Source organism: Engraulis encrasicolus, chromosome 15 (genome assembly GCF_034702125.1).
Source record: "Engraulis encrasicolus isolate BLACKSEA-1 chromosome 15, IST_EnEncr_1.0, whole genome shotgun sequence".
NCBI classification, from domain to species: Eukaryota; Metazoa; Chordata; class Actinopteri; order Clupeiformes; family Engraulidae; genus Engraulis; species Engraulis encrasicolus.
Genome location: NC_085871.1, coordinates 11,711,611 through 11,731,181, shown reverse-complemented (window position 1 = coordinate 11,731,181; position 19,571 = coordinate 11,711,611). Strand labels below are relative to the sequence as shown.

The 19,571-nt window shown below is 43.5% G+C and overlaps 1 protein-coding gene across 1 annotated transcript; it reads left to right on the top strand.

Annotated features, from left to right (window-relative positions):
• The first annotated feature begins 6,457 nt into the window (after window positions 1-6,457).
• si:ch73-352p4.8 (cystine/glutamate transporter) lies at window positions 6,458-18,251 on the top strand. Its single transcript, XM_063218161.1, has 12 exons — window positions 6,458-6,731; window positions 10,938-11,064; window positions 11,475-11,590; window positions 11,848-11,973; window positions 12,214-12,313; window positions 12,414-12,458; window positions 12,558-12,681; window positions 13,352-13,455; window positions 13,629-13,725; window positions 15,854-16,003; window positions 16,812-16,989; window positions 17,233-18,251. The coding sequence occupies exons 1-12, from the start codon at window positions 6,458-6,460 to the stop codon at window positions 17,295-17,297; spliced, it is 1,506 nt and encodes a 501-aa protein (XP_063074231.1). The 3' UTR covers window positions 17,298-18,251.
• Window positions 18,252-19,571: the final 1,320 nt, after the last annotated feature.

Sequence of the window (19,571 nt, the reverse complement as noted above, 5' to 3'; positions counted from 1 at the left end):
GGACCAGTTTACTCTACATTATTGTATACCGTCCTGGACTGGACGCACCAAGAAGGTTAGAGCGCAATTGACTTCCCTTTTACATATTTTTTTACATGTTTACTGTGTAGAAGTTCGGTTCGGGGGTGCGCAGCTTGTCTTGGGCAGAGGTAAGGGGGTGCTACAAGAGAAAAAGGTTAAGAACCACTGCTCTATATCTTCAGTAGACCTATACTTTTTCCAGGTAGTGGTATCAAACAAGCAGTCTCGTTCAATTTAATATATTGGTGTTTCACAATAATTGCAAAGATGTTTGTCCATAAATGGAATGCACAAACAGAACAACTTCACAGATTAAATACAAAATCACCTCATTTGACACGCACGCACGCACGCACGCACGCACGCACGCACGCACGCACGCACGCACGCACGCACGCACGCACACACACACAATTTCATTAGTAATTCTCTTGGTTTACAGTCAACACATCTGTGGGAGCATTTGACCCCCAGAGTGAGAGTGACTCGCCCGTTTCCCATTGGCCGTGGAATGTTAACAAGGGCCTCCGTCATCCGAACATCTGAGATGCAGTCAGACAGGTTATGACCCCCGAAGAAGAGGTGAGAGGCTGAACTCGGAGCCGTGTGGCAGTTTGTCGTTAGGCCCCTGCTGTTTGACTACAGTCTGGAGCTGGCTGAAGCTTTGAGCGCTGCTACTATTTGCAATGGGGTAAATGTATTGTTGAGAAATCTCGTAAATATGTTATGTATTTCCTATAGTCAGTGTTGAATGAAGCAACTTGTAATTGCTGTTGTCATGTGTGTGCTTTGTTGTTGTTGTTGTTGAGAGGGTGTTTGTTTTTGTTGAGGACTTGAAGCTCATATCCTGATGACCCTTCCAGTCATGTCTGCAGCTGTTTCTACAAAGATACTAGACATGTGTAACCCCCACCGCACACGACCCCCAAGTCAGCATGCACACATACACACACACACAACGCACGCACGCACACACACATGTATGCACGCACACTCACACACTCTCTCTCTCTCTCACACACACACACACACACACACACACACACACACACACACACACACACACACACACACACACACACCTGCACGTGCAAGTGCACAGACCCAACTACTTACACATGCACACATACACTTCAAACACATTCACACTCACACACACTCTCTCTCTCTCTCTCTCTCTCTCTCTCAAACACAGACACACACGTCACTGATTCTTGAGAAACAGGTTGTAATCTTGAAAGAAAAAAAAGAAGAGAATTACAAAATAATATGGTATATCCTCGTACACAAAGGTCTTGGCTTTTCAAAAATGCACAAGGCCAATCTCCCCATTTTTAATTTTTTTCAGAAATCAGGTTTTTCTCCGATCATACCTTGTTTTTTGTCAACACCGTCAGACACAATTAAAAGCAATAAAAAGTGTATTGATTTGGTTGCATGTATCTGGAGTTTTTAAGTGATTATATGTGTTTTTTGGTTCACACATACGCCTTTAAATGTTGAAAATTCACTTTCATTCTATTTTAATACTGTTTCATGTGTTCTAATTTAAAAATATGTGCCGTCAGACAATGCTTACTTAATGCCTTAATGGACCAAACATTTTTTTGTAATTTCACAAATATTCATGTAGGCTTAAATTTGCTATTACTTTGAAAATTCAACAACTCCAAAGGACAATTTTGTAAGCACATTCATTTAAAATGTCCAAAACTCCTTACGGTGGTGACTTAAGAACTGACGGTGGTGACAGTAATCTGAAGGTGGTGAAAGTGACCTAATTATTACCTACATTTAGCAAAATAAATAGCCCTCTCAAGTCAATGACATCTAGCATAAACACTTTATTTTTGTGTGTGCACAGTATGTTTGTGCTTGTGTTTGTGCTATGTTTGTAAAATCTGACGGTGGTGACATCTGACGGTGTGAGACAAAAAAAACACTCTTTTACATATTATGCATTCTTTGCTGACATTAGCCACTTCGTTTTCGCTCTGTTTCTTAGGGGCTTGATGCCGCTTCTGAAAAAAAATATATAATTAACATTAATGTAACATAATACTATTAAAACCCCCGACGGTGTTGACAGTTTATGGTTGGGACAGTACCAGTGTCCAAACAAATTAACAAATTGAGGAGAAAATAGTAAACTTACAGGAGCTTCGGTGATGGTGAAGTATTCAGTAGAGCTAAAGGTTTGAAAAGGGGTCCTAAGTAATGACAATGACCTTGTGCATACCTGATTTTATTGTCTTTTTAAAAAAATCTGACGGTGGTGACTAATATGCTGGACACACTTTGAGCAATCAGAAAATAGTAGTAAATATTGCTTAACACACACTATGTGCATATCTGCAGAACCACTTCAATATGGACTTTCACATCATGGTGATATTATTCAATAATATCAGTGATTTTTACATTTTAAGTCAATTGAAATGATGATGTCTGTCCTTGGGACAGCTGTTTTTACAGGGTGTGGGCAGGTTTATAGCCATGAAAAGTAATAAAATTACACGTAAATATTTCAAACGACTTTACATTTGTGTAACAGACCCCTGGGTCATTACCTGGATTCATTTGGTTCATGAAAATGTAGTTTATTTTCAACAGAATTGGCAGTTTATTGCTGAGACATGTTTTAGCCACTTTCTCAAGAATCAGTGACACGCATGCATGCATATACCCACACACACACTCTCTCTCTCTCTCCCTCTCTCTCTCTCCGCTGTGCTCCTGTCCTTCTGAAGTGTGCTAATGAGTTGTGTTGTACAAAAGTTGGCTCAGAAGACTGCTTGCTTTGTTCATCTGTTCTTCGCGGGATGGGTGAGTTACCCTGGTTACCGTCCCGACTCATGAGTGCTTGCAAGTTGGGGGCTGTTTTTTGGGGTGCACGGGAAGGAGGAGGTGGGTGAGTTTTCCAGCAAAACACCAGGAGGGGGGACCCACAGACCCACGTGGGAAAGAAGAGGAGTACGCCACTTCTTTTTGTCCTTCCAAAGAGATGAACAGGGCTACCTCTCCTGCTTCTTCTGATGTCCTGCTGCATCTGAGCTGACTTTGGTGAGTAGATACTGGCTTATGTTTTGAGCAATTTAGTACATTTTGTTCAGTTGCAAAAAAGGATGTGTCATTGTTGCTTCCTTATAGATCTTAACCCATTCGGACCGGAAGGTGACTGCCAAAAGGCCAGTGTTTGCCTATGTGACATTCTGTATACAGGATCCTAAAACCTGGGTATTGATTTTCAGGAAAAAAAAGAACAAAAACAGAAGGAAGAGGTTTTTTTTTTTAAGTAAGTTAACCATTCAGAAACCTCCATGTTGCAAGTAAGGTGTGCTGCTCCGGTAACAGGTGTCATCCTTACTAATGCGAATGGGAAATAAGATCACACAGGCTAATTCAGAGTACCCCATATTGAAGTTGATACACATTGTGTGGAAAAAAAGAGAAAATGGAAAAAACAAAAACACCAAACAAGAAAAAACAAAGACAGAAAGACAATGAGTATAAAAGAAAACGGGAGAGAAGGGCAGCCACACCAAGATAAAATCACACTGAAATCAAGGTCCTCAATCAGCCCTGGGTATTTTGTGGCCTGTAATTTATAAATCCAATATCTCTCCCTCTGGTTCAGCTGTCTATGTCTATCCCCTTTCCTTAAAGACAGTGGGATGTGATCAATACCACAGGCCTTCAAAGTAGATGGATCACTGTTATGGTGTCCCAGTGTCTTGCCATGGATAGTTCGCATTGCCTGTGCGGATTGCACACTTGTGTTCCGCTAGTCTGTCTTGTAAGCACCGTTTTGGTCTTCGTATTGTTACGTGGAGCTAACACTATGTAGAACTCTTTACATCGGGGACACTCCAACCTATAGATCACAAAGGTGGTTTTACAGTTCATGAAATGATTAATAACAAGTTGTCTTGGAGAGTTTTTGTAGGACATATGCACAATGATTGCAGTAGTGGCATTTAAAACAGCCAATGGGCCTTTTGGTCAACCAGTTTTGTTGGGTGTCTGGTAGCTATTGTCCTGCAAAGTAGGACACCTTTTAAACCTGACCAGAGGTGAATCAGGAAAGACCTGACTGAGATTTCATCACTCTCAATGATACCCCAGTTCTTTCTGATGATCTGTTTGATTTGTTCAGCCTTCGTGAACACTTACTTAAACCTTCATTTCTCAGTTTCTGTAGGCCTAGCAGGTAGAGATATAAGATACAATAATAAAAGAAGATAGCTTAGGCCTTTGACTTTTATTGGAACATTTATTAAGAATCTGCTTATCCATGAGAGAGAGAGAGAGAGAGAGAGAGAGAGAGAGAGAGAGAGAGAGAGAGAGAGAGAGAGAGAGAGAGAGAGAGAGAGAGAGAGAGAGAGAGAGAGAGAGAGAGAGAGTGTGTGTGTGTGTGTGTGTGTGTGTGTGTGTGTGTGTGTGTGTGTGTGTGTGTGTGTGTGTGTGTGTGTGTGTGTGTGTGTGTGTGTGTGTTTGAGTGTGTACTAACACTTCAGTCATCTGTAGTTTATTGAAACATGAAAAATGAAAATAAGGTCCGCAACACCAAGCTCGGGTAGCATGCCATGCCCCTCATCAGACATCATCTATTGAAGATATCAGTCACAAATAAGCATTGGAATTAATTTAATGTTTAACAAAAAGTAATAATTGCATGTTTTGACATGTTTTATTAACCATAACAATTTCACTGAATTTGAAGAAGCTAGCCAAAAGTTATCAAAAATATTTTCATGAAACAGGGCATTCTGTGCACTGTAAAAAATAATCCTGCATGAGCATGGGCAATGATAACGCCACAAGGTCAATGCGTCTGGTCCTTGGGAGTCACAGGGGAGACGAATCAAAGCACTACAACAGAGAGATAAGATCCAATAGAGTAAATAAAGACTATGCAAATTACTGGGCTCTGAATGTATCTGGTCATCATAACCTACAAAAGAGATTATAGGCAAAGGCAAGGCCTTCATTTGTTGCCATTGGTGACAGGTCAGACTTATAGGCTAGAGCTCTGCTAATAGTCATGTAAATATTAATTGAATCATTTATTGATCTTATGAATCAGACAAATAAAACTGTGAAATTCAAGGTCTTGGACACCATGCTCTCTGACTCCCTTTTTCACACCGGATTCTAGTTAACACATAGTAAGTATGCCTACATAATACATTTTTATAATGATAAGCCTTTTTGAGTTTGGTGTACAGCTGGAAATCCAACACTATTTTGTCACCTGGCTTCATATCTTTGAATGAGGGAGACAATTTACACTTGTCCATTTATCTTGGAAGCCGACAAACTCCAGCAAGTACTCCTGCTCATCTTCACACATCGCTTGCATCCACTGACCTCTTTCTATCAACAGGTATCTCTTGCTGAACTTCACCCTCATTTCCCAACAAATCTGAATCAACGTCCTCAATAGGCCAACCATCTTGGAAGGCGACAAACTCTGGTAAGTCCTTCTCATCTTCAAACAGCGCTTGCAGCCACTGATTCCTATTTATGGAATCGATACGTGTATCTCACTCCCAACTTCATCCTCATTGCCAATCAAATCTAAATCAATGTCCTCAATATCGCTACTGTCACTTATATCGGTTGTTAGGAGGGATATATGGAGTAGGGTCCAGAAATGATTGGCTGGACTCGAACCCGGATCCCCATGTATGGTATAGGTGCTCTACACATTGTGCTCCACATGAGTGCCACCAGGCCTGGACTGGCATCCTGGCAAAGAGGGCATTTTCCCGGTGGGCCGACAGTCCTTATGCTGTTGTCATTGAATTTGATTCATTGCTTTTTTGTTTTGTTTGGCTTTATTTTTTGTTTTGTTTTCATTTTTTTCCCCCTTAGAGACAGGCCCACCATGGATGTGGCGGCCCATTGAGCAAACTTTAACACAGACAATGAACTGAGTCTATCACAATATTGTAGAAAAACAGGGGGTTGCATGAGAGGCTGGTCTACGCCAATAATGCCCGACCCGGGCCGCATCTAGTCCAGCCCTGATTGCCACCATGGCTGCATGTGTTAGTTTCTTGTTTGTTCGGATAGCAAGGAAAGGGAGGAGCGAGCGGAGTCAACTGAATGTTAATCTGAATTCCACACAGGCTAACATGCTTACATTTTAAAAGTAGAGCCTTCGTTTTATTTGTGTTGTGCTGGCTGGGTAATGTGGAATAGGCACACACGCACACGCACACGCACACGCACACTGTGACACACACACATACACTGCTACTACTATTCCCAGATTAAAAAAAAAAATTCAGACATTTTTTTTTTTATTCAGTCATTTTGGTCAAAGTGTTAACGAGGTATCCTTCTATTTTTTATTCACCATACTGTATGTGAACACATGTAACAACGCACTGGGCTGCTGCAGTCTGGATCTATCCCCTGTCCCTGGGTCATGGAGGCGGGAACCAAAGCCGAGAGCGTGGTGGCGGCGGCGGGCAGCAATGGGAAGGCTGAGGTGACGGGCCAGGAGTCGGGTGACGGTGACGGGCCAGAGGCGGTGCACCTGAGGAGGACCATCGGCCTCCTGCCGGCCGTCTCCTTCATCTTCGGCACCGTGGTGGGCAGCGGGATCTTCATCGCCCCCAAAGGGGTGCTCATGAACAGCGGCAACAGCGTGGGCCTGTCCCTACTGGTCTGGCTGCTCTGCGGAATTCTCTCCATGTGTGGTGAGTACTACAGGGCTGGGATTAACCAATCCAGTGCCCCTGGGCAAAAATCATCCTGGAAACTATATTTGGGTAGATTATCGCCTGGTGAATTGGTATAGGATAGGATAGGATGAGCCTTTACTCTTCTAGAGAGAAATTTGGAAACACACTTAACATGCAGGACTGGACCACAAAACATGTAAACAAGCCTACATCCAAACATGCACATATACACATATATAGCCCTCCTACTCTGTGTAATATCCACACAAAAGGTGGTAACCTCAGCCCACCAATCAAAACGTATCTCCCCGCCCCCCCTCTGTTTGAGTCTTTTAAACGGGCTTGGCAGGATGACGACACGCTGCTCGAGACAAGACGGCTAACGAAAAGTGGTCAGTTGATTGGTCATGGCATTGGCCAAGGCAGTGCAAAGGCAATTTGAAAACTGTAACGACAATGGTTAGCTCCTACTCACATTCATCAGTTTTCTTAACCACCCTATTCCAGACTAAACTTTTCATGTTTCAACAAGTCATTCTCGCCAGTATTTGTATTAAACATTCACTATGGGCTTTGCTACAGTTGAAGAAAGGTGATTATTGTCCCAGGGTGGGTGGGGGCAACTTGGCTGAGCCCCTTGGTACCTGTGGCATGGGTCCTAGCCTAGCAAGATAGAGTATAACATGAGTATAACATGACAGGTTTAGTCTGGAACTGCACAGTTCAGAAAGTTGAGGGCTGATAAACGTTGGGCTGGACCAATCAGAGCAACAGTGACTAACCCGCCGCAATGATCTAAAACAGAGAGGGGGTGGGGGACTCGCTTTGTGACTGGAGGGTTTCCCGTCCTCTTGCGTTTGACCTCCAATGGTGCAGTACTAGGCCAAGTTAGTCTACTTTATTAGGCACTCTGGGTCCGATAAGTCTGTTGACTCCATCTCTGTGTGAGTAGCAGATGCAGGCCACTTGTCCTCTACACAGAGTTGTTTGTTCTAAGTCCTTGATGGCACATGTTACGCTCTGGCTCAAAGGCCCATGTATCAGAAAAGGGAAGACCTAACGCAGAATAAAGTTTTATTCAAATTTATTAAAGATAAGTATGTGGGGGTAAATACAAGTGTTTTTGAAACGTGAGGTGTGGTGTGAAGAAAATAATGATGTCAAAAGGTGCGAGAGAGGAGAAGAGGCAGGCGTCGTCCATCTCCAGGTCTGGTCTTCTTTGATTTAAAGCACTCAAGGCAATCAGGAACAGCTGGCTACCCGCACCAGCATTCAGAACCACACTGCAGCTGTAGAAGCAGAGCCATACAGAGGGAGAGTTGCGCAAATGGAGGACCAGGAATTAAATTGCAGCCCCGCCTTTCAACGAGATCGAGGTCGTGCCTAAAGCGGATGTCTTTCCATAGACTCAACATAGAACCACTACATTAAAAGCCAAAAATAAGGACTAACGAACTATACAACGGGGTAATCACCACAAATATGCAAACTATCAAATGTCTCGGTAATGATAATCACAACAGTTTTACCATCTGTGATGTTTATATGAAGTTATTAGTACCAACAGCAAGTCTTGTCATATTCCCTGCATTGCATCGCATTGCATTTTCTGTGTGCTACGCCCACTTCTAGGCACTAACATTCGCAACGCTAAGCAGCTAATTTTGCTAATGCGGAAGTCTGCCTTAGGACACAGTGGGGATTGCCCGACTCTCCCTCTGTATGGCTCTGTGTAGAAGTAACGTTCATCAGGCCAGCAGGGAGGAGCCCCACACAGCTCTGGAACACACACATGCAGATATTTATAAAAACCTACTAGAAAATTATTCCTTTACATATAAACGTAGCTTGTTGGGAAAAATCACCATACAATGTGACAGGTGCGTTTTAGAAACCTCCCCTTAATGCTAAAAAAATATTTGTTTTAGGGATTGAAAACTGTATACAAAAGATCCAAATGGATGCATTTATAAAAAATATCCATATACATATAAAGAGGGTCTCTAGGACATAAATGACTGAATACTGTCAATGGTAATTTGGAAAGATGTGAAACTTTGGTATGGAGCTGTTATTGCCAGTTCACTAATGATTTGCCGATTTATTTGTGTCATCTAGGGAGGGATGCTGTCACAGTACCTCTTTTGTGCATTGGTTTGAATGAACCAATATCAACAAGCTGGACTTGCCTGGTGTAGGATATTTCACAGATGTGTAAACAAGCACAGCTGTGAAAGAATGTAAACTCAGAACATGTGAGCCACAAGGTTTTGTAGAAATCCTCAAGGCATTTGCATGTGTGATCCGACATGACTGCAGCGGCGCATGCACACCCATGCACGCATGTAAGCACGCACGCAGGCACGCACGCAGGCACGCACGCAGGCACGCACGCAGGCACGCACGCAGGCACGCACGCAGGCACGCACGCAGGCACGCACGCACGTAAGCGAGCAAGCGCGCACCCACACACATATGCACGCGCGCACGCATGCACACACATACACATTTAAGAAGTAAGCAACCAGCTCCAGGTCCAAGTGTAGAAGCCAGAGGGCTGATTCTCAGGGTCCCAGGCCAAGAGGCTTCCTTCCCTACCAGAGACCACTGCTGTGAAAACAGAGACATCAAAGACAGAACATGTGCAGTCAGGGGGAGCTTCTGCTCGCGTCTTCCCCCCTAAAGCCATCTATATTCAGAAGAGAGGGGCCCGTAAAACTCGGCATCGGCTTTTAATTAGGCTCGCGGTTAATGGCAGATACGGCTGATTTTGGTTTTGGAACTAGCAGAGATAATTTTTTTGATGGTTGGCACATAGCGGTGATGCCCACATATTGCATGGGCTGGGGCTGCTTTCCCAACGTCTTGATAAAAATACAATTCTGAAATGGGATGATTCGGAGGGATGCTGTCACAGTACCTCTTTTGTGCATTGCCATTACATGTCATATAATAAATGTTGGTTTATATTGGATTTTGTTGTGAATGGCGTTTAAGTAATGCTATGCTGATGACTTTTATACTAATGAGAATTTCCTGCTCATTTCAGCATACAGTGCTGCAAAACAGCATTGTTTTTTGTTTTTTTTCTTTTTTTTTTCTTTCCGTGGTCCTTACCATTCTAGGGAGGGGGGTTTTGTTTGCTTCTTTTTGAAAGGTTACTGCTCTGTTTTGAGCGTTCAGCTGATGTTGCTCAACTTTCGGCATGGTATTTGGAGTATGGTATATGGAATATGAAATATTTTTATAGGAAAAATATGGTGTGTTTTTTAAGAAATGTAGACGAACCATGGCCCCATTAGCATGGCCAAGATTTCGGAAAGGGATGGATAAAAATGCTGCATTTCAGATATGACAAGTCAAGGAAGCCAAGTCAAGGAGTTGTGACAAACCTTGGAAGTCGGTTGGTGACATGATTCACGAACATTCCAATAATTCTAGGCAGTGGTTTCTTTTCGTTAGACTAACACAGAATCACAACGTAGCAAGCAGATGAAGATGAAGTAAGAATGAATTTCTTTTTTCTTTCTTGAACTATTTTTGAACTATGTCAATGGTGGTCTGAGTGTCAAAGGCTCTATGAGCCGCCATTGTTGAATAAAAATACACTTAATTAATTACAATTATAATAACAATAAATGGGATAAGTCTTACTTTCATGGCTCTGGTCCTTCTGTGTGCCTGCGTGTGTCCTTACAGGTGTGATGAATGTAGGCCTACTTATTGCCGATTAGGAAAGATGGTCAGATCAATAGCGTTTGTCTGCCAAGGAGGTTATGTTTTCGGTCGCGTTGGTTCGTCTGTCTGTCTGTTGGTTTTTGTCTGTTTGTCAGCAGGATAACTCAAAAAGTTAGCAACAGATTTGGATGAAACCATGCGGAGTTGTTGAAAATGACAAAAGGAACAAGTGATAACATTTTGGTGGTGATCCGGGAATTTTTAAAAGATTCTTCACCATTGCGGGATAGGGCGAATTTTGACATTCCAGTTTCTAACTTCACGAAAAGAAGGCAGAAAGACTAGAAAAAAATAGGGCGTAACAAAAAGTGTAGTCAAATGTTCTATCAATCACCTTCCTTGGCGGAGGTCTGCACTCTCTGAGTACATTTCTAGTTTGTTATGGTTTGAAGGGGCCCTTTGCTATGCTATGATGAATACTTTCATACTAATGCATTTGCTTAATACTAATTAATAACATGCTTTGCTTGTTATGACGTGAAGGTGCCCTTTGCTATGCTGAGCTGGGTACAACCTTTAAGAAGTCGGGAGGACACTACACCTACCTGCTGGAGACCTTGGGGCCTCTGCCCGCCTTCCTCAGACTGTGGTCCGAGTTCATGTTTGTCAGGTATGCTATCGCATTAACCTGTAGGCCTATTATGTACTATTGTAGTATGGGTAATTGAAACCTTTTTATGAATTCTGTTACTGTATATCCAAACAAATAACTACCACGTTGTCCCATGTATGTCCCATGTATTGTGCCTGTAGATTGTTGATTTTGTGTGTGATGTGTGTGTGTGTGTTGTACTCTGCAATTTATGCATTTTTTGTGTTTATATACAGAGCCATTGAAGACAAATTTCCATTTGTATCTCACATTTGTGTTAAAAAAGGATGATTTCACTTTTATAGGCCTATGTTCACAAGAGTATCACCTGGGGTATTGACAATGGAAGTGTGAGAATGTTTTAGGTGAAACCAAGGGCAAAGATGTGACATAACACATGTGTGCCCTGTCCACATTGGGTCTTCCAGGCCAGCTGTGGCATCTTACGTTTCCCTGGCATTTGGTCGCTATGTGCTGGAGCCCTTCTTCTCCCCGTGTTCAGCACCCGCATCACTGGTTGCCATGGTTAGCATCATTGGAGTCAGTGAGTTACATTATAAATCTTACTGTCCGTCCGTCCGTCCGTCCATCTATCTATCTATCTATCTATCTATCTATCTATCTATCTATCTATCTATCTATCTATCTATCTATCTATCTATCTATCTATCTATCTATCTATCTATCTGTCTGTCTGTCTGTCTGTCTGTCTGTCTGTCTGTCTGTCTGTCTGTCTGTCTGTCTGTCTGTCTGTCTGTCCGTCCGTCCGTCTGTAACCCTGCATTCCTATGGTCTGTCTAGCCTCTGTGGTGGCAGTGAACTGCTGGAGTGTGACCCTGGCCTCTCGGACGCAAGTGACGCTGACCGTTATCAAGATGCTGGCCCTGATCCTCATCATCATCCCCGGCATCATAGCACTGGGACGAGGTGCGCAAACATGACATTCACAAAGTCGGACGTCCGGCCATTTCTCACCAATATCCAGGGTGCTGGCCATATTTATTGTGTGTGTGTATGTGTGTGCTGTTTTGAGGAATTATCTTTTTCTTATCATGCTTCATTTTTTTCAGTGATCTGATTCATACTGTTCTGTATGGCATGGTTTTATCATTGTTAATTTCTAAATGTCTACCACTGTTTAAAATTTGTGTGAATTTCTTTGAACAGGACAGACAGAGAATTTTCAGAATGCCTTCGATACTGAATCACTTGTTCTAACAAAACTGCCCCTGGCATTTTACTCCGGCCTCTATGCTTATGGTGGATGGTATGTATAACATGTTTACTTGGAAATATCACAACATGTTTCATTCTCTGTCTTTGTCTGACCCTTTAGTAAAATGTACTCTGCTGTACACCTTCCACAGGTTCTACTTAAACTTTGTCACAGAAGAGGTCATAAACCCAAACAGGTGAGAAATAAGCACCTCACCAAAAACAAATCGCTTACAATCTGCATAAAGGATCACATTGATTTCATTTCCTTTTCCTTTTTTATTTCTTGTGAACAGAAACATTCCACTGGCAATCATAATCTCCATGGTGACAGTGACAATATGTTACGTGCTGGTGAACGTTGCTTACTACACCATGATGTCTGCGGACGAGCTTCTCATGTCTGAGGCAGTGGCTGTGGTGAGGGACACAAAACACTTACTTTGGATTTAATTTATATTACCTTCACCTTCAACTGATCTTGAACAAACCTAAATATCTTCAGGCAACTTGACGTCAGACCTGAGTCTTCAGTCCAACTTTCACTTTCACGTCACACCAGTGAGCCAGATTCTTTGGTGTTATGGTCATAGCCGGGCTATCATGACTTAAAATCTGCAAGTGTTGATTTGGCCAAATCACCTTGTAAACACTCCTTAGAGGCAGGGAGGTTCGGCATCCATGCAATTCCAATTGAAGCAAGAATCAATCAGATAACTCTTTCCTTTCACTCACTTATCAGCGGAACTAGTGGGAGAACTTGTGTGTCATTGTCCCATCATGCTGGCAGAAATACTCAAATGAATTACTTCCAAATCTGGAATTTGTGACGGTTGGCCAGGCTATCTACAGGCTATCTATCTGTACACTCTGAAAGTTTGAGCCGTGTCACAGGTAGTATGGGATTACATGACATTACACTTCGCTGGCGCTTTTATCCAAAGTGACTTACATACATGTTTGGTATCCCAAAGAACTAGATTCAAAGCCAGGTGGGGCGACTCTCCTACTCATTTGCAATAATCTCCTCAGATCTGAGATTTAGACGGGCTTCAGTGATGGATGCATCTGTATTTCGTCCTCTCTGTAGACTTTTGCCAACCGTGCCATCAGAGGTCTATCCTCTCTGATACCTGTCCTGGTCTCTGCCTCCTGCCTTGGAGCGCTCAATGGTGGATTCTTTGCAGTGCCAAGGTTTGATTGATTGATTGATAAATTGTTGAAACTAGCCAAGGAATGAATACATGAATAAATAGATGAAGAATGAATGATTGAATAATGTTATTTGGTTCATTAGTTGATGGCAATACGCCTCTGCATTATGGCAAAGAAAGCTCATTCATATCTTCTCGGTCTCTGTCCATCAGGATGCTCTTTGTGGGGGCCAGGGAAGGCCACTGGCCAGTTCTCTTCTCCATGATCCACATCCGCAGGGAGACACCATTACCAGCTGTGCTGCTCTTGGTAAGCCACTGAGTCTATTCCAGGTTTTTCTTTTTAGCTGAGCATACTGAGGTCACCCAACACAGACACAGCAGTCGTAGATTGAGAGTTGATTGGCAGGCAGCTCTGGACTAATGATTAGGGAGATGGTCTTGTAATCAACAAGGTTGCAGGTTCGAATCCCCAGTGGAGGAATGTGGGTACTCTCGACAACTAAGGCAAATGATCCCACATTGCTCCAGGGACTGTAACATCTTAGCCTGGTCCTGACCATCCCATAATACTACCATTTCATTTCATATTCGTGGTCTGGAGGTTGTTTGATCTGACACAATTGCAGGAAGCCGGAAGTTTGCACTCAGTTCTGGTTTGAAATGATTGGACAGCTCTCAGCCAATCGCAGACAGTTACTCAACAACAACATAGCGCAGGCGTTTACGTCATTAGGCTCAGACAACTATGATGCTGTTGATCGATGTAGACAATGCATGTGAGCGAGAACTTGTTGTCACGATGTGGGTGGTATTAAATACAGTGCATTTAAAGTCGGCCACAAATATGCACGAGACAATGAGCTCGCACCAGTTTGGTCTACTAACACACCACGTGTGAGGTGTGGGGGGGCAGGTGGAGAGGAGGAGCTGAAATGGGGAGCAGTGCAAACTTGTGTAGGGGTGTGAATCAAGACTCATACACACATGAGTGAGTTGTTGACCAACCAGTTCATAGAAGCGTGACCTCGGAGGCGGTCTGCAGACGAGCATCGACGGGGATAAGCAACTGCAGAGGTTGCAAGATCCAACTGCAGTCGCATTCATCCCATGATAGTTTGACACCATGTGACATGTCACCTCGCCGACGCAACATGACTGAAATTTAGAAGTTGGACAGGAAATCTAACCATCATGCAACATTTTCATCCAGAGTGCATTGCTGTCTGCATGCGCATGCAGACGATGATGGAAAATTGAATATGCTTATTGTCACAAGCACCCTCCTCCTTTCGCCCCCACCAACCTGTCTCTTAGCTTATTGGCTGCAGTCACATTCATCCCGCGATAGTTTGACACCATGTGACATGTCACCTCGTCGACGCAACATGACTGAAATTTAGCAGTTGGATTTGAAATCTAAGCATCATGCAACATTTTCATCCAGAGTGCATTGCTGTCTGCATGCGCATGCAGACGATGATGGAAAATTGAATACGCTTATTGTCACAAGCACCCTCCTCCTTTCGCCCCCACCAACCTGTCTCTTAGCTTATTGGCTGTTTTCTGTGGAGGGTTGGCCGGCAACAACGCTCCACAGAAAACAGTGACCAGACTATTGGCTCGTTCAAAATGTCGAGAATCCCAAGAAAGCCAACCTTAAACTCGGGAAAAGTGGGCATGAACATTTGGTGACGCAATGTCAGATCGATATTTCTCGAGGTTGATCTCAGGTGGAAGTATGTAACGAGTTCCCGAGCTAACATTTTGTGTGACGACAGACACATCATCAACATGGCGCCCATGCATGCAACTGGCATGTGAACAGTATCACAAATGCTAAAATAACATCTTGTAATCACTATCAACGACACCAGTTAATGTCATTCAATTGCAGATGCACACATGTCAGTAATGCTGGTCTCTGACTGTTTGATTTAGCCTACTTGAGCTGAAATGATATGTCGTGGATGTGGAGGCTCGTGTGGAGGTGAAAAAAAGAAAAGAGAACCAAAACAAAACACGCATGATTCCCAATTGTTCCGGGATCTGTGTCATTCATGCGCTAAAGTCCAGAACTCGGTTGTCACGTGAGCAGTGTCGTCAGCTGTCTCGAGAGCTCCCGAGCCCGTGAAGGCACCATATGTACGGAGTCAATCTTTAGCTGAAATACGTAGGATGGCGCGTAAGGCTACCATTACCCTGCCAGAACAATTGCGCACAAGGGCATGGGCCAAATGCCCTGCTCATCCGCCCATAACTTCTCCCATGCCCTATGCCTAAATAATTATGAGCAAAGGCATTAGCAAAGTGTAATGTAATGTAATATGTGTGGTGTTAGGCTCCTTGCCATTCAAAAAACCGGCTCCACCTACATAATACAGTATGTGTAAGGTCTGTGTCTTCATCTGTGCTTTCTATCTCTACTACTATTTTAGTATCCTCTGGTGGTCCTCATGGTAGGACGGGGGGACATCTACCAGCTCATCAATTTTGCCTCTTTCTCTCGCTGGGTCTTCATTGCCATGGCAACCTTGGGGATGCTCATCCATAGGTACCGCTTCCCACAGCACCCAAGGCCTTTCAAGGTATGAGTGTTTTCTGGCTTTCGTCACTGTAAAAAGTGTCTTCAGTTCTCTTGACTGAAATGATCTGTTTACATGTTTGCATTGGCATTAGTCATTGCATGACATTTAAAACTAATTATTCATTACCTGCCTCCCTGAAGAAGATTGGTCCAGGAATTCCAATGACCCAGTCTGTCTGCCTGTCTGCCTGTCTGTCGGCCTGCCTGTCTGTCTGTCTGCCTGTTTGCCTGCCTGTCTGTCTGTCTGCCTGCCCATCTGTTTGTCTGCCTGCCCGCAGTGTTTTGAGTTGCCTTCAGTTGGCACAACATCATGTGCAGCATTGGCCAGGTTGGCCAGGCAGAGGGGCCAGGTTGCCATCTCTGATTGCTGTTGTTATTATTGGATGGCATTGTGGCTACTGTTGATTAGCTAATTGTTGAATTGTTTGTCTAGGGCAGTCATTGGTCACTTGTAGCCTAAATGTTGCCAGTTTGACTCCCGACCCACCAGGTTGGTGGGGGGAGTAATTAACCAGTGCTCTCCCCCATCCTCCTACATGACTGAGGTACCCTGAGCATAGTACCATCCCGCTACACTGCTCCCTTGGGGCGCCATTTGGGGCTGCCTCCTTGCTTTGGTTATAAAGCGTCTGCCAAATGCAATGAAATGAAATGTAATGTAATGCACGGGTGAGGCATAAATGCAATGTTGTTGTGTGTAATGTGCACTTGAGTACTGTGGAGTGCTGTGTCAATAGCAATGGGAGTTGGAGTTTCCCAGGTGTGTTTTCACTTCTTTTTCACTTCCCTTGTTTCTATGTGTGATAAAGGTGCCCTTGGCGGTGGCTATCGTCTTCACAGTGGTGTGCTTCTTCATCGTGGGCCTGTCTCTCTACTCCGACCCCTGGAACACTGGGGGAAGCTGCATCCTCACCCTGTCTGGAGTGCCCATCTATTACCTGACTGTCAAACACCAGTATGTCCCACGTCGCTTCAGACGGGCTTTCGGTGAGTACAACATGGGGTCCCGTCTCATCATCTAACCTTCCGTGCTCGCCTTGTGTATTTGGCCTCGAGATGTGAGGCAAGATGGCGTTATTCAATATCTCACAAAAGCACATTCGCTGTAATGTCAGAAATGAAGACACACAAAGCCTATAAAATATTCAGTATATACCGTATATAATACTGTATGTAAAAAAGAAAGCTGCTTTTCTCACTGCTTGTGTGGATTGTTTTATTGTCTTACAGATTATGTCTGCAGGCAGCTTCAGATCCTGTTAGAGGTGGCAAAGCAGGAAGTGCGTACCTTTTGAGGATCGTTGGCTTCAGACAACCCGAATGGCTCAGCACTGATTTATGCTGTACACATGAGGCCTATCCAAGCTCCTGGCTCCTGCAAGGACCTGGATGAATGACATTCTTCCCATAAGGGCTGGACTGGGATCAAAGGGCTGGACTGGGATTTTCTTTTAAAAAATGGGCTCCGCCCTCACACATTGTACAAGTACAAGCTGTTTTGGTACTATTTCCTGCTTGAGTCTACTGTCTATAACGAAGATGGATCAATGTAGCCTGGCAATTCCATCCTACTAAATGTACTTCCACCCAAAGATTTTGGCTCCGCACATAGTCTGGCGAAACCCTCCCGGCACGGTTCGCTCACTGTTCTGCCAATCAGCAAACAGTTGACAGTGGTGACGCAGAACTCACCCGCTTAGTCCGTTATTGATTGGTTAAGGTAACACTATTCACACTTTTGTCTTGTTATTTTTATGCTTTTGCAACACTATATCGTAATAGTCATGCTAATAAAGCACAATTTGAATTTGAATTTGAATTCGGAACTCAGGTGAATTTAAATGGCAGAGTAAACTCAGACCATCTCCCACCCTCTATGGAGATGGATTCCTCTTAGCTTTCGCCAGAGTGTTTGACGGAGTCGACCAGGCTAGGATCAATTGGCCAGCCCCTCTAAACTTTGGGCTAGTCCCTAAGAATAAAACAAACAAACAAAAAAACAACAGCATCGACCTCTGGGGACTGTCAGCCCACTGGGAAATGCCCTGTGTGCTAGACTACCTGTCCAGCCCTCCTTCACGGACAAATCTACAGTGGATCACAGCACCTGACAACTCACTGTATCTGTGTCAATCTTTGTGCTTGCTAATGGTCAAATATGAAACTGTAAATATGGTTAACTGAACACTTGCTGAGCTTTTGAACATTATCTCCTTCTTTGATTATGATACACATTTTTCTCTTTTTAATAAAATCATCACTGCCTATATGACAAGTGTCTCTTCAATGCATGTCGCACCAGTAATGCATACTGAATCTACTGGAGATAGTAATTTGCAACGGGCTAATCACTCATAATAATTTCATTTGCACAAAGGATCTGGAATGACTGGGAAACGTTCACTGGAGGGAGGGGATGAAATTCATTGACATTTGAAACGTGCATCTTATTTAATTGAAATATTTAAGTGAATTATGTGGAGCAACAAAGTGACTGTTTAGACAACAGTATACAGTCTCCATGCATGGTAGTTCACATGTTTGTCAATATGTGTCTGAAGTGTACACATCCTAAAAAGGTATATATTGGCTCAGATAGAAATAAGAATGTGAATTTTGAATGTGCACAATATTTTTTGGATATCTGCAATTTATTGTGATCCAGCACAGAAATTTAAATTTAAGCCTCTTCTTTCACCAAAGCTGTTTACACACGCAGTGCTTGCAACACCACACATACTTTTAATTGCTTTGTTTACGCGGGGAATGGCAGACACCTCTCATTTTGTTTGTGAAAAGCAGTTTGACATTTTACAGTGACCACAAGAATGGCAACATCTTGGAACGGTTATGAAATGTCCTGTATTTGTGACCAGTATTTTGTGCTGTACATTCCTTTACCCTTTGCTCATTACCATGACAACCCCAGATGTTCAGTCCTCAGTCGTCGCCCCCCCCCCCCACAAAAAAAAACCAAAACAAAAACAGAACAAAAACATCAGTACTGTAATAACCAATAACATCTCACCCCCCACATTCTGGTCCCTGTACGTGTATATGTGTTGGTAATACATTTCTGTTAAGCACTGTTCCTAATCTGGCTCTCGTCAGATGAATGTGGTTCCATCTTGCTCGGAGCTAAACTGAGCTTTTCGGAACCACATATCTGGCAACAGGCAGGTTACTGTGCTCTCATTTCCATCAGCCCACAGCCACACTAGGTCTTACTCTGGCACCTACTGAGGGGGAATCCCACGGTTTGGATTTGCGTATGCAGTATGAAGTCACTATTAAACCTCACTGAAAAAGGAGGTGCTTGCTCCACCTCCAGTTTGGATTGGTGGCAGGATTAGACCAATCACTACAGTTTGGGACCTCAGATCATCTCAATAAGCAAATGCGAGTGGGCAGTGAGTGAGTGGTTGCCAGGTGGGAGGTTTCCTGCCCACTTGGCCTGATGAGGATGTCTATCTCCAGGGTCAAAAAAAAATGTGGCAGGTTTTTCGATAGACGTATGACCACAAGTCAATACAATTTAGTACAAATTGGGTGGGATTCAGTGCCTCCAG

Excerpts from the sequence above, each read along its gene's own strand:
- si:ch73-352p4.8 (XM_063218161.1), top strand. The coding sequence starts at position 6,458 with ATGGAGGCGGGAACCAAAGCCGAGAGCGTGGTGGCGGCGGCGGGCAGC. Across the intron at positions 11,065-11,474 it reads TCCGAGTTCATGTTTGTCAG|GCCAGCTGTGGCATCTTACG; the intron begins GTATGCTATCGC and ends TGGGTCTTCCAG. Across the intron at positions 12,682-13,351 it reads TGTCTGAGGCAGTGGCTGTG|ACTTTTGCCAACCGTGCCAT; the intron begins GTGAGGGACACA and ends TCCTCTCTGTAG.